The sequence below is a fragment of the Lepidochelys olivacea genome, assembly GCF_965140295.1.
Source record: "Lepidochelys olivacea isolate rLepOli2 genome assembly, chromosome: 1".
In the NCBI taxonomy this organism is placed as follows: domain Eukaryota; kingdom Metazoa; phylum Chordata; order Testudines; family Cheloniidae; genus Lepidochelys; species Lepidochelys olivacea.
In genome coordinates this window covers 250,788,354-250,803,701 of record NC_140411.1, presented here as the reverse complement: position 1 = coordinate 250,803,701, position 15,348 = coordinate 250,788,354, and the positions used below count along the sequence as shown (strand labels likewise).

Sequence of the window (15,348 nt, the reverse complement as noted above, 5' to 3'; positions counted from 1 at the left end):
TCTGGGCACATCTCACCGAATCAATTCCCTGACACTGCAGAGGCCTTGGGCATAGGTGGCACCTCAGTCTCTACTGTTCTCTGCCTGTGGAACACAATAGTTTAGTTTCCTGAGGAGTTAAAATTGCTTTAATTTAACCCAAATTATTGAGCTCAATATAGGGGTAACTGTGTGAAATGTAATGGCCTGTGATATGCAGGTAGTCCAATTAGATGATCTAATGGTCCCTTCTGGCCTTAAATGCTATGAAATTATGGGTTGGTGTTGCCCTTTTAAGACAGGACAGGTGAAATGTTGTCGTGGAGGAGGTGTGGCTCAAGGATATTAACCTGCATATTTTAGTGTAAATTCCTTAAAAACATTTCCTGGAGGCACAAAGTGAATTGACCTATTAAGATACCGTAAATGCAGCAACTTACTTTGGAAAGGAATGAGGAAGTTTTGAAACCCTTCATTTAAAACCCAGACAAGCCAGAGCTGAAGGATTTAGAGAGGGATGTGTGTGCCCCCGGCTAGGAAGAAAAGTAAGTTATGGAAGCTGGCCCCTAAAGCAGCAATGCAGCTAGTGCAATAAAAGGAAAAGAGGCAGAATAGTTAAAACTGTAAACGAGGAAAGAGCCATTTCCCCAAGTTTGAGAGCTTTCTAAGGTAAGAAACTTTCACTCAAAAATCAAAACCAAGTCCTGTCTAGGTGGAGTGCGGTTATTTGAATGTTTGTGTGTTTTGCTGTGACGGAGACTGCGTTATCTAAAGGCCTGGTGAGCAGCCATGTATTTCCTATACCTGCCTCCATTGCTGAGAAGTCCTGCCAGGGTTCTCATTGTGGGTCAGTTAATCTTTCTGTGTTATCTCTGTGCCACTAAACTTATCACTCAGGCTGCTCCCTTTAGCTAGTGCATTATTGTGGTGGTGATGGTTATTAATGTATCACTTATACAGCACATAGTGTTTTCAAAGTGACTTACAATTATTAATCAATTAACCCTTGAGACAGCCCTAGGAAGGACAGAAGACTCTAGCTCTTGTACCAGGGCAAATAAGTTTGGAAATGTTTGGGGGGAGCAAGCCTGCACTTTTAGTAAGAGCTGTAGTAAGATTTCTTAGAAGTATTCACATATGGATAAAAACGTCACTCTCCGCTCACCCATTCTTTTAGACATAAAAGCTGTTGTATAGCATGTAGTACTATAGACATTTGAAGTATACAGCGTCTTTCATGATGCATCCAGCACAAGACACCGTATGGAGAGAGAGATGAATATACAGGGCATATTTCTGTGGTGCTGCTCCTCCTTTGTAGATGTGAAGCAAGGGGCTTTTTCTCATGACCACCACAGTGGCACTGCGAAAGATCTATCAGTGTATTTAACTGTGAAGCATCCAGCCAGTGTGGGAGCGCTGGAGAGTGACTAAAAAGGTAGAGCCTTCTGTTAACATTGATTTGCCAAATGCTTTCTCTGCGCTACCCTCAATTTAGGATTCTGATGGGCTCCTTACTATCAAACTGTCTGAATCAGCATATGCAGTGGGGTAGTAGCTGTGTTGGTCCCAGAATATTAGCCCAACAAGGTGGGTGAGGTAATCTTGTTTATTGGACCAACTTCTGTGGGTGAGAGAGAAGCTTTCGAACTGCATGGAATTCTTCTTCCGATCTGGGAAAGGCGCTCCAAGCCTCACTGAGAGTACATTTCGCAGACCTGAAGAAGAGCTCGGTGTAAGCTCCAAAGCTTGTCTCTCTCACCAGCAGAAGTTGGTCCAGTAAACGATATTGCCTCACCCACCCTGTCTTTGAAATAGTAAAAGCATGGCATTAGGGCCTCATCCAGTGCTCACTGAAGTCAATGAGAGATTTTCCTTTCACTTCCGCAGGCTTTGGATCGGGCCCTTACTAGCTAAAAGACCTCCTGTGTCTCTCTCCTTTCATCTGATCTAGTTAGCTGCCTTCCAACTGCTACCCTCCACCACAAACACTCTAATAATAAGAAAAGGAGGACTTGTGGCACCTTAGAGACTAACAAATTTATATGAGCGTAAGCTTTCGTGAGCTACATCCGATGAAGTGAGCTGTAGCTCACGAAAGCTTATGCTCAGATAAATTGGTCAGTCTCTAAGGTGCCACAAGTACTCCTTTTCTGTTTGCAGATACAGACTAACACGGCTGCTACTCTGAACTCTAATAACAATCACCACTTCACTGCATCGAAGCCAGCTCTGGTTTGGCATACCGCAGCTTTTCAGCAGTGCACAGCAATATTAGGGCAGGACGTACTGACAGAGTTATTTATTTATCTCTAGCCTTTATCGTTGTGAAGAAGACGTTTCTAACCTGGAATGAAGCACTGTTCTCTTTCCAAGGGCTCTTCTAGATAATCCATTTTAGTAACAATTTATATTGTTTCCACTTATAAACGGTTAAGAACTGGGAGGAGACAGTATAAACATATTGCCGATAGGAGTAGTATGTGTTGTGGACAGTTATAAACACCTCAAAGGAAGATGTTATAAGCTATACCAGTGGTTCTCAAACTGGGAGTTGGGACCACTCAGCGGGTCGCGAGGTTATTACATGGGGAGTCCCGAGCTGTCAGCCTCCACCCCAAACCCTGCTTTGCCTCCAGCATTTATAATGGTGTTAAATATATAAAACCATTTTTAATTTACAAGGGAGGTCTCACTCAGAGGCTTGCTATGTGAAAGGGGTCACCAGCACAAAAGTTTGAGAACCACTGAGCTATACAATAAGCAGCTTATTGACCTGTTGGACTCTTTAACAATTTATAACAAAGATTCTGTCATCTAAAACACCTATTAATCAATTAATAACCCTTTAAAATGTCCCTCAGTGTAAAGTGTTGACCTAAATTTTGAATGCTTCCAGAATTCAATTTTTTTTCAATGTTTGTGTTTCCCTCTAACTAATATAACTGACATTTTACATCTCTTTAAAATGTCACAGTTCATTTTTTTTTCTCTCAAACTCTCTGACTCTCTTCAAACCATTGTCTTTTCTGATTTGGCCTTTTGGTCTCTATCTATTTTTGCCTTCAGTGTTCAACCCTCTCTGTCAACATTTCTCTCCTCCATCGCCTCTCTCCCCTTGCTGGGCCTACTGGGATGGGAAACAGCACATTGGTCCTGCCCCTGGAAGAGGAATGTGTTTGAGAGGGTGTCTGAGTGAATTTCTTAGCGTAACTCTCCAGGGGCCCAACCGAACTCCCACTGATGTCAAAAAGAGAGCCTTCCATTGACTTCACTGGGAGTTGGACCCACATCCCGAATGCAGGCAAGCACACAGCCCTGCAGCGTTAGTGAAAACACTAACCTTCATCTCCCCAGCCAGCAGAGGAGACCTGTGATTGCCTCCATTATAATCGTTTGGACCTGTTTCCCCTGCCCCGGAGGCAGTAGAATGTGAGATGGGGGTTAAAACTGAGGAAGCTGGGCAAAACAACCTCATGATGTTATTTTCATTGAGGAGCGACACCAACAAGGGGCAGTGTTTTGCTGGTTATATAATGGGGGGTTAGGTTGCACAGAATACACTGGCAGTGTTGTTCTCAGGCAGCGTACGAAGGGCTTAAGAAAGAGTGCTTAAGAGCACAGATGCGCGATCCCTTTTGATATGTGTGCAGGGTGTTCCAACCTGCTGGGCTTAATTTCAAAGCACGATGTAATAATGATTAGCAATTCGAGAGCCCATTATGTCTTTAAAAGAGCTTAGCCAATGGGAAGTAATCCCCACAGCATTCCTGTGAGGGAGGCATTGTTGTCCCCTTTTTACAGACACATGGAAGATTTAAGCTCTAACTCCCTTAGGCGTCTTTGCAAATCCCAGCCTCCACAGCTATCTTCACCCTGAGAAGTTGTTCTTTCAGCAGGAGGTTGAAGGTGCCGCTGATGGCTGGAGGGGGGCAGTGTTAAGGTAGCTTGCTTTGCTGCTGCTCAGGCTAATCCCCATTGAATGCAGAGAAGGAAGATGGCAATCCCTAATGTTGTGCGTCTGGTCCTTTCCCCAGCACTGCTGGGTACCTCATGTGAAACCCAGTGTGGATCTGTTTCTGAGGAAACCGGAGAAGCAGGCAGAATTCCAACTCAACAGCACAACCCTCTTTATTATATTCTCAGTGCTTGTGTGTAACGAGGAACCTGCCCCTACTGGGACTTCATCTGGAGCGATGCTCTCATTTGTGTCACACAAGAGTCTCCCCTAAACAGGAGGTGGCTCTTGTGCCAGCCAGGGTGGAAAATGTTTTTGTTGCATCCCCACTCCCCTTCCAAACAGCAGAGGAGAAAAACAAACAACCTGAGCATCACAGTGGCACTGCACCCCCTGGAAGTTGACACCTAAGGCAACTGCCCTGCTCATCCCGCCCCCCCCCCCCCGCCCCAGAACAAGCCCTGCTGCTAAGAGTGAGTAGCAGAACTGCGCAGAGGAGGGAGATTTCATTTTGCTAGGAATTTGGGGCTTTCTAAATTAGGCTTTGTTCTGCAGCAAAGCAAAAGCAGAAAATTTCAAAATTCTCCATGAAGGAAAATTCTGAAGCATTTTGTTTTTCGTTTTCATGTCAGTTTTGACCCTTTAAATGTTTTGTATGCATCATAATATGTAATATAATCATATATTCAAATGAAAAGTCCTTTTGTAATGAAAAATGTAAATGTTCCATTACAAAAACGTGAAAACAGGTTGTTTCAATGTTGTTGGAACTTTTTTCCAGTTTTCTTCCAAAACAAAATTCTGGTGAAATCAACCTGATTCAGTGAAGCATTTAGATTTCGGTGGAAACACACTCTGTCTCTCTGTGAAGAGATAGTCTATTACTACTCTAAGGAAAAAAGTTAGAAAGTCACCATTCATACAGTCTCCCATTTAAGTTACCTGATTCCTTCTTTGCCTTCCTTTCCTTGGGTGAACACAAACCCACAGCATGCTAGGTGCCTTTCAGACAATGACTTCTGCACATATAGCACCTTTCACTTGAGGATCTCAAATCTCTTTACAAATGTTGATTAAAAAGCCTCCACGATACCCCACAAAGGTATATGAGTGTTATCCTACCTTTTTTAGTAGCTTCATTGGACTTTTCATGAATAGGCCAGGATGGTGACTGACCTTTGCCAATTTTAATAAATAGTCCATGACAGCCCTTCTAATTTTTTATTTAAATGCACACCAACAGGAGGTAGGTGCAAACCCTTAACATTTCCGATTAGCATCCTGAGAAACTAAGAGACTTTAAACTGCCCTCACTACCACCAGTCTTGCATTGGAAATTACTTGATGGCTCATTACTAAGACTGTGACTATCTTGTAGGTTGGAAAGTGAAATCAAAGTAATCTCCATTGTCATCTTTGGGAACCCAACAAGAGCTGAAGATGGCCGCCCAGCAAAAAGAAGTGCCAAATGCCATTGGCCTGGAGGAAATAGGCACTGAGAGGCAAGAACCCAAGAAAGGTTGGTTCATATAAACTGGACTGAGGGTGGTGGTTGTCACATCTCAGTAAGGAGGGGCAGTCTGGCCCTGGGTTGGGGTTGGGTGTGGCTTCCCCACAGAGAGCCCTACTACCTCCATACGGGATGAGCAAGGTTCTGCTGGGATAAATAGCCAGCCCCCTGGATGCTACTCTGTGATAGCAACTCAGCAAGTGAATTTTACCCTAATATAGTTTGAAGGTAGATTTTAGCACTTTCTATTAAGCTTATTTTAAAGCAATTTATGCAAGGAAAGCTAGGGCCCAGTCCTCAGCTGTGTCATGCTTATGCTGAAGATGGAAAAGTAAAGTTGGCATTAAGCTCTTCAGCGGCTGACCTGACCTATAGCACAGGTTAGAGCAGCCAGCTTGTAATTGTCATCTGGGGCCGTTAAAATAATAAGGATTACTGGGCTGCAGTGAGCTCTGGCTTCCTCTCATTCTGAAATGCCTGCTGTGCTGGGGAAAGTAGAAGTATCCTGACTAGTACAGCTGGGGAACAGAGGCCCCAGAGTAAGAGACTTGCCCAAGGCCATACAGGAAATCTGTGGTAGAGCTGGGAAATGAACCCAGGGCTCCTGCATCCCAGTACAGTTCTCTAACCCGAAACCATCTTTCCTTGGTCTAAGCAATACATACAGTAGCTCAGAATACTATATGAAAAGCACTGGATGATAGACCTCGTCCTTCCTTCCATGTATGTTCTGTATTCTCACTGGCTATCTATCATCTCTTGATTTTATCTCTCTCTCATTTTGTTGAATCTCTAAAGTGCCCAGCAACCCTGACCTCTTGGGGATCTATATAATTCTACAGCTGCTTAGTTGAAAGAAGCTCTCTGGCACTGATGGAGTTTCCAACATCTTTCCTGTCAATAACAAAAAGTGTTTCTGTTTTGCAAGGACATACTTAGGGGTGGTCTCAGTTCTAACACTCTCTTTCTCTTTGATGTTTAGAACAGAAGACATTTACAGTGGAAGAGGCTGTGGAAACCATCGGGTTTGGGCGGTTTCATATAGTGCTTTTCCTGGTCATGGGCAGTACTGGTGTAGGTTTTCATTGTCTACTAACTTGAGCCTAAAAATCCTATTACAGTATCCTTATTAATATGAAACAGAATCCATAGACTCTAGGCTCACTTCTGACCTCACCTATCACTCACCATTGACTTAACTGGGGTTGCATGGGTGTACATGGGTCAGCATTTGTCACTCTTAGTTCCCTTTCCTTTCTTCTTTTTGTAACAAGCCATCCTGAAAAACACAGAAACACCACAGTCGTCAGCTGGGCTCAGACCTGAGAGTGACTGCACCCAAAGTGTTATAATTTCAGCTAAAAGAGGGATCTCATTAGCTATGAGCAAATAGCAGACTCTTATCTTTGCTGTCACCAGTCACTAGTGGGTGACATGCTCACATGTATTAAATCAATGTAGTACAATTGCACTTCCCAGCCAAGATTTTCAAATGTGGGTGCCTCGAGTTAAAACTCTTAAATTCATAGTTAGACACTGAAAGAAGTAACTTGATTTTTCAAGAGTGTGAAGGACAGAGCAGTCTCCACTAATACACATGGGCAGAGAGAGAGGACCCTGTCAGTCTCTAGCCCTCCCAAAAATAATTTGAGAAGCTTCCCTCGGAACCCCTCCCCCCATGTTTCCAAGAGTTCACAACTTTCTGGAGAAGACAAAGATTGGGTCCTCCAGTAGGCCTTGTAAATGGTTGTTATTCTCGGAGTCCAGTACCACAGTAACTGTTCTTTGAATGACTGAGAATCCCAGTAATACAACCAATGGGGGTATGCATGCATTGCAGAGGTACTGGATATACTCCATATCAGGGGCTGAGGGAGATGCCCGTTCCATGATTCCTTCGGCTCTGCCTGCAGAATGCTGCAGGTTGGTTCTGGAAAGTGTATGTGTACTGTTCGAAATGGATGGCTTGACTTTTGGTCACCTGGATTTCAAGCCCTAGCATGACTGGGATCTTTCCCCCCGGCATGCAAAGGAATTGTTCACTGTGCTGCCACTGGAACTGACCTTTGCAAATGTCTATGTTTGTTCTTGAAGGTGGTAGAAGCCATGGAGATCATGCTAATAGCTGTTGTTTCTCCACTTATCCGTTGTGAGTGGCAACTTAACGACTGGCAGGTGGCTTTAGTGACAACGGTATGTGTCATTTATAACCCCTTAAGCTTGTAGTCTGCAAACATTGCCGGGGAAGGAGCTGTTTGGTTTAGTTTAAATGCACATTTAACCAGATCGGAAGATGCTCAATGCTATGGAGAAAAGGGATATATGAGTACTCAGAAAATTGCCACCTAATATATACTAATTTTAGTTATTTATAGACTCTTCCACAGGGCAGTATCTGAACACATCACAGACGTTAATGAATTTAATCTCCCAACAGCCCTTTGAGGGAGGGACATGTTATCATCATTTTACAATTGTGGAAACTGAGGCAAAAAGACTAAATGAATAGCCCAAAGTCACACAACAAGCATGTGGCACTGTCAAGGTTAGAATCCAGGTCTTCTGAGTTCAGTGCCTTCATCACAAGACCATCCTCTCCCTCTTAAAGATTTGTCGTAGTTTATCCGAAGTATCAGTCCCAGGATTGAAATAGTAGAGGATGCTACAGGTCTGGATTAAGCCACCTTGGGAAAGCTGTGAATGGTAAACCTGACCATACACATGGCTTAAGTCACAGTTATTAATCCCTCAGTTTCAGGTGTATTAAGTTCAACCACACATTTAAGAGCAGTGCCACATAATAGGTACAAGGTGTGGAAAAAGCCCTACTGATTAACCAAGACAATGTTTTAATCTCTCTTAGATGGTGTTTTTTGGCTATATGATATTCAGTATACTCTTTGGACTCTTAGCTGACAGATATGGCCGCTGGAAGGTAAGTGAAAGTTCTGGAGCATTCCATTTTAGTCCCTTTTAACAACAGAGCCAGGCCTGATGACAGAACTGTCAAAATAATAAGGTTAGCACTGACCCAGACTGTTACACCTTTAACCACATCACCTAATCAATCTTTGTGAAGGGGCTATTGTTATTCACGTCCCCCTTTACACATGCACTTGTCCAGGGCTGCACAGTGAATCAGTGGCGGGGCTGGGATGAGAATTAAGGACATTTTCAAACATGGGTTCCTCCAGGTAAGCCTCTGAAACATAATCACAGAATATGGTGGGCACCATTAGATTGCTCACAAGCTATTTAAAGGGATACTACCCTATTTCTAGGCACTCCACATTCCAGAGTTAGAACTGGTTCAGAAAGCAGAGCCCTTGTGTCTCTCACAATGGGCAGCCAGACTATATGACAATGAGCACTTGTGTCAGAGGGTATCGAATTTCCACAGTGGTTGGTTGTTGGAAGGGTACAGAAGCATTCAAAGGCTTTTATGGATCCTTGGTCCTTTTCACTTCCCCTTGAGCTTGATCTAGAGCCCTTTGAAAGCCTGCTCTTGGATCAGGGTCTTTAAAGAGGTCAATGTGAAAGAATGGGGCCAACTGGAGCTGTAGGTGACATTAACTAAGGAGGAAGCCTCGCCCAACTCTATTTATTTAAAGAGTCTCTCGGGCTACATCCGTACTACAGCACTTGCAGCTGCACGGGTGGTGGTGGTGGTGACTCTAAGCCAACAGGAGAGAGCTCTCCTATCAGCTTAATACCTCCTGCTGCTGAAGTAACCTGTAGTGTAGACAAGGTCTCAGAGACCGATGCTTTGAATTTCCATTTGGGCTCAGCTGATCTGTGCTTTATTTATGCCCCAAGTCAGCAAAACATTCAATCCTATGCTTGAAGTGCTGTCCTGAACAGGGATATTTTCTAATCTTTCCCTTCCAGATTCTGCTGATCTCTTTCTTATGGGGGGCCTATTTCTCCTTGCTGACATCATTTTCCCCATCGTACATCTGGTTTGTTTTCCTCCGGGCCATGGTGGGATGCGGTGTGTCAGGCCACGCACAAGGGTAACGTTGTACTTTGAGCACTGTAGCCCTGGAAGCAATAGGCAAATAGAAATCAAGAACACCTTTTAAGGGGAGGAGATCAGCTGAATTCTCCCCATGTCTCATGTGACTAAGTACTACTTACTAAATGTGACAGATAGAATTGGTTGCATGAGGGGTGTGTGTGGAAAAAATAAATTCTCATTTTATGCCAAAGAAAAGGTCACTGACATTTTCCAACCAGTGTAAGCAAGTGAAAAACTTACTGGCAAGCTGGCTAATGTGCCCTTTTTTCAAAAGCAAAGAGAAAAAGACCTATAGCACTCGGTTAGCCGTGGTAGCCAGACTAGAATGCACTTTGAACTGATCTAATTTTGTTAGACTCAGTCGGTTAAAAGTGATAACGGAGTTCTATTAAATTGTAGTGCTCTGCAGATTACGAGTTCAATCCACAGCATCCTGGGCCTAGTAGAGGCTGGATGCTTCATAGAGTTTAAGGCCAGAAGGGACCATTCGATCATCTAGTCTGACCTCCAGTGTATATCAGGACATAGAATTTCCCCCATTTCCCCCTGTATTCAGCCCATGGAGTGATGTGGAGGCATATTACTTCACCTCAGGCAGGCAAGGGCAATCATGGGAGTAGACCGTCAACCAGGGACTTCTTAAGAGGGCTGGGAATAAAGGGGAAATGAGGGGAAATTCCCCCATCCACTTTACCAGAATTTCAAGGAACCCTTCTGAACAGAGCTTTAAATTACTTTCCCGAAGATCTAAACAATCTAGATTAGACAGGGGCAGCTAGTTTACACTAAATGAATGACAATGGCTTATCAAACAGGGTATGAAAGATAATTGTAGCTGTGTCAATCCCAGGATATTAGAGAGACAAGGTGGGTGAGGTAATAGCTTTTCTTGGACTAACTACTGGTGGTGAGAGAGACAAGTTTTTGAGCTACACAGAGCTCTTCCTCAGGTCTTTGGTTATGGCTACACTACAGTTTAAGTGAGAATAAGCTACTCCCCTGAATGATGTAAATTACTCTGACCTGAGAGCCGGTGTGGACAGCACTACGTGTCAGCATGAGAGCTTCTCTCTCCGACATAGCTAGCCCTGCTCCCGGGGGCTGGAGTAATTAAGACAACGGGAGAGCCTTCTCCTGTTGGCATAGAGCATCGGCACTAGCAGCAGTGCAGCTGGGCTGCTGTAAGCTCTGTAGTGTAGCCATAGCTTTCCTCAGGTTTATCTCAGGCCCAGACCTGAAGTCTGGTCCAAGAAAAGATATTGTCTCACCCACCTTGTCTCTCTCATGGCTTATCAAACACATTTGATAAGGGACAAATAAAAAAGTAATCGATGTGTAAATGTTACTTCACAGTAAACAAAAAAAAATGGACACAATTCTGTTTTAATAATGGACTGTTTTATGAGAATAGTACGTTTGTATTGAAATGTAAATGCAGTGCGTACTTGAAAACCGCAGTGTTAAGTGTTACACAGTCAGTGTTATAGCGAACACTTTCAGTACTTCCTTTTCAGAAAAAGCCTTTACGCTGTAACATTGACACTCACAACACTGTCAGCCCTTTTACTCCTGACCCCCCAACCAACCAAGAACAACAAAAGAAGAAAAAGAGGAGAAAATAACTACATTTAAAAAATTAGAACAAAAACTCTACTGCAAGTACAGTTTTTATTTGGAAAAGGGAAAGTACTAGAGATTACATGAAATCCACAGTGGAATTTGCTGTTGCTATTCTTTTTTTGTGGAAGGTGCTCAGATGTTGTGGAGATGGGAGGCAGTGTAAAACCCCGAGAGAGAGAGAGATACTTTACATATAGTCTTTCCCCACTAAATGGATATTAGATGCCTCCCCTTCATGAAAATCTCAGCATGGAAAGTGAGATTAAAGGCTCATGAATTCCACTAGGAATAAACACATGGGAGTCCATTCAAATCAAAAAGCTAAAGACGAGAGCTGCCCAGGTGACCTAGTTTGGCGTGTTCCATTGTTGGAAGCCTGGAGTCACTCCCAATTCCCAGGCAGGGGTTGGAAGTGGAGCGGGTCAATATTTTTCAGCCCCACCATTTTCCCGCTAGAAAATGGAGTTTTGTCAAAAATTAAAATTTTCATAGGATACTGTAATTTTTGATTATTTCTTTAATTGTTTTGACAGGAAATTTTGAAATAAAGCAAAACATTTGATTTCAAATTGAAATTTTTATTTGGTTGGGTTTTTCAAAAATTTCGGATTGGGGGGTTTTTTTTCTTCCCCTTTCCCAACCTTTTTGCCACTGACTGTAATAGCTGAATGATGTATGTTGGGTTTTTCCCCCTCACTTTTCCCTGTGTTTGGTTTGGTATGGATTTGGGGGGTTTTTTCCCTCATTTTCCCCCACTCTAACTTTTCAAAACATATTCAAATCTGGAAAAGTTATAGCGTGACAAAAGGAAAAATAAATCCCTGTAACTTTTTTGAAGTTGGAGATGTTTCAAAAAGTTATGGTGGGGAGAAAAAAAAGTGAAGAACCCTTTTCCACTCACATATTATTCCTTTTTCTGCACTCAGTGGGAGAAAGGAAGGAAAGGGAGAAAGGGGAGGGAATTTAAATTAAAAATATTGAAAATTAAATTTTTTTTTTGAAAAAACAAAATTTCACCAAAGGTTTTAGGGAAAAACTGTTTCATTTCAAACCCTGCAACATGGAAACAAATCAGAAAACTCACCATTTTTCATTATTCCCGCCCTCCCTCCCTTTTTCCACTGGCTCTCTCTGGTAGTGCTATGCTGCAGGGCACTTGGACCTTGGGAAAGAAACAGTGCCCTGCAGAAGTTACTATTCTTGGGACTCTGCTGCCCGAGTAGTGAACAGACTGATGAATTGCAAAGTGGCTTCAATCCAATGTGAAAGGTTATGACCCACCTCCAGGCTCTGGGGATAGGCAGGTGAAGAAAGAAGCCCCTCAGGATACCTAACCAAAACCAGCCTTTCTTTAACTTCACATCACACAGAATGCATAGCATTTAAACATGGAGTCCAAACAGCTCCACGGTTCCTTCCCTTAGAGGTGTGCACGATGCAAAGTGCCAGCACTCAGATACTTGTATCCTGAGATTATGTCCTCAAGTGTACTATTGGATTGACATTACAGAGCCTCCTTGTCCCTGTGGGCAGATATTTGTGCAGCATGTTGTGTTAAACTAGGTCGATATTTGCCAGCAATCTTTGCTGCAGGAGCAGTAACATTAAAGGATCTCTGACATGGAGGAGGGACACTCTCTGTCAAAGGACCAGAGACTCTTCACTGAATTACAAGGTTAAGGTCAAACCCCCATCTGCTGTAAATGGACACAGTTCCAGTGAAGTCAGTTGAGTTACACCTATTTACTTCAGCTGAGGATCTGGCTCTGTGGTACGCAATGAGACATGCTCACAAACGCTATGTACATTTATTTGTTCCGTGCCCAACTTTCAGTTGCTAGCAGTGAAAGAGCAATTGACTGACAGTGGAGTCTAAATTCGATTGACTGACCGTGGAGTCTAAAATTGACTGAGCTGGCATTTCAGCTGCATGCAGATTCTCACTCTCTCTGCATTTTTTTCAGACTTATCATAAAAACCGAATTCTTGCCTACAAAATACCGAGGGTATATGTTGCCTTTATCTCAGGTAAGATTAAATGCATTGCAGCCCAGATTTCCTGTGTCTGGCTCAGAAAGCAGAATTCTAGCCAGTTTTAATGTGTTCCACAATATCTGAATATGTACTGCACTCAGTGAGGGTCTCTCATTCTCAGCGTGTGTCACAGGCAACACTGCATTATTAAACATGTGCACGGGTGTGCAGAAGAAAAGCAATTTCTTTTCTGATAATTGGCTGCTCTGTACATGGCACTGAGACACTGATTGACAGCTGACATCCAGCTTTTTGGTTGCTAGGTTGATAAATGCGTCCGTTGCCTGTTCTAACAGTATCGCCCCTGACAGGCTGTCAGTCAGGAGCTGGGTCAGCCGCTCAATCTCGTTTCAAGATAATAGCACATAGGCAGCTAAAAATTGAAACAGAAATGTGCTCCACGCCGGTAGACTGGACTCTGTCTATCTGGAAGCAATTTTCAGACTGGGGCTGGCCCAGGACAAATGAATCAGCACTTGTGTTGTGTACTTTTGGAGATGAGTTCAAAATCTGATTTGGGTCATAATAAGAGATTCATTAGGTGGTCCCATGCAAGTCCCCAATTTATGTACATCAAAAACTTATCATATAGTGTGGCATAATGGGCAGTTTCTGTTCAGGAGAGGCTCAGAGCTGGAAAAGCTAAAGGTGCCCTGGGTGGCCAGGAATGGAGCAGCATTGATGGTTGCGAGTGAGGACTGAGGTGCACTGGGACAGGTTGTACTGCCTAGCAAGGGCTGGTTAAATCTGGAGCTGCCTTGAATTTTTTCTTGTGAATGATTTGTCCAATGAATTTAGCACTTTTTCCATGGGTTTCTGGAATTATCTGTAAAGAGCTCCTGATACACAGGAATTTGTCCAATTGCTCAACCAGCAGGGGCACTGGAGCCTTCCCAAAAGTGAGAGGCCCGAGGCCCAGCCACTTCCCCTCCTCTCCCCCTGGAGGCCCCATCCCCTACCCAGCCGGAAGCTGGAGCAGGGCCAGGGAACCTGCGCGCCCCTTCCGCCCCGCCCGGGGTGGGGGTAGGGTTGAAAGCAGTCCCCTGCCCATGTTCCCGTCCCCCAGACCTCCCACACAGGGCAGCTGGAGGGACCCAGGCTCCCCACAACTGCCTGTGTGGGCTCTTCCTGACCCTCAGAGCTGGAGCCCAGCCTGTGTGGGCAGAACAGTGTGGGCAGCTGAGGAGAGCCTGGGTCCCTCCACCTGCCCGGTGGGGTGGGGGAGCACTAAGAGCAGCCCCTGGCTGTGTCCCTACCCCTCAGGCCCTCCTCCCAGGGCAGGTGGAGGGGCTGCAGCTCCCTGCCCACACCAGGCTGCGACTCTGAGCCCCCCCAGCTGGAGCTGGGTCAGGGAGAGCCGTGTGAGGCACTGGCATGGAGTCACAGACCCTCCACTTCTACCTGTCCTGGGCCGGGTGGGGAACCTGCGGGGCGAGGACATGGGCCGGGGGCTGCTCACAGCCTCCCCCGCCACACCATGGGCAGGTGGAGGATCCACATGCGTGGCTCCCACAACTGCCCAGGTTCCCCTCCCTGGCTGGGCTCCATGCTGGCCTGGACAGGAGATGGGGCCTTGGGGGAAGAGGAGGGGATGGGGGTGGGGTCCACTTGGGATGGGGGTCAAAAAGCGAAAGGGCCCTGGCCCCCTGAACCCCCGCTCCCCTCGGTTCCGACACCCCTGTCAACCAATAGTTGTGCAAACATATATTGGCCTCTGGCTTATTCATGGTCTTGTAGCAACTAGTATTTGCTTTTCATTATTCTCTGTTTGAGCCATTGGATTGATCGCTTAAGTCATTGTTTCTGTTCTCGCCTAAGATTTATAAACAGGCAAAATCCTTTTATTATTATTTATTATTTATGTTCCCTTGCCCCCAGATGACGCAGTGGACAGGTTGTGGCTTTTATGAATTTGTTTGTTGTTGCTTACCTTATTTGTGTAAATAAAAAAAAGCATTTTTTCTAATGGCTACATGAGAACTTCAAGGACACACATGCTTGCAAGTATTGGGCCAGATTCTCCTGTGGTGTAAAATCAGTGGAAAGTATTGCTCACTATTTGCACTAGTGTTCATAGCACTATTGCCTTCTACAAGCATTCTTATAAGAAAAAAAAAATCTCATTCATATGACTAATGAAGCAAATAAAAAGGCTCATGAATACCAGGGAAGCAAATTAAAGGGTTTCATTTGGAATGATAACCACACATGGCTTTCTGTGTTCAACCA

General features: G+C 44.3%; 1 protein-coding gene across 1 annotated transcript in view; it reads left to right on the top strand.

The window, feature by feature from the left end:
• Nucleotides 1-439: 439 nt before the first annotated feature.
• The window catches only part of SVOPL (SVOP like), a 30,916-nt gene continuing 16,007 nt past the window's right edge, over nt 440-15,348 (top strand). The window contains exons 1-7 of the mRNA XM_084618400.1: nt 440-648; nt 5,316-5,456; nt 6,430-6,521; nt 7,542-7,640; nt 8,311-8,382; nt 9,336-9,460; nt 13,050-13,113. Of these exons, the coding sequence (XP_084474526.1) occupies nt 5,378-5,456; nt 6,430-6,521; nt 7,542-7,640; nt 8,311-8,382; nt 9,336-9,460; nt 13,050-13,113 (531 nt within the window). The 5' untranslated portion in view covers nt 440-648; nt 5,316-5,377. The remainder of the gene's footprint in view (nt 649-5,315; nt 5,457-6,429; nt 6,522-7,541; nt 7,641-8,310; nt 8,383-9,335; nt 9,461-13,049; nt 13,114-15,348) is intronic.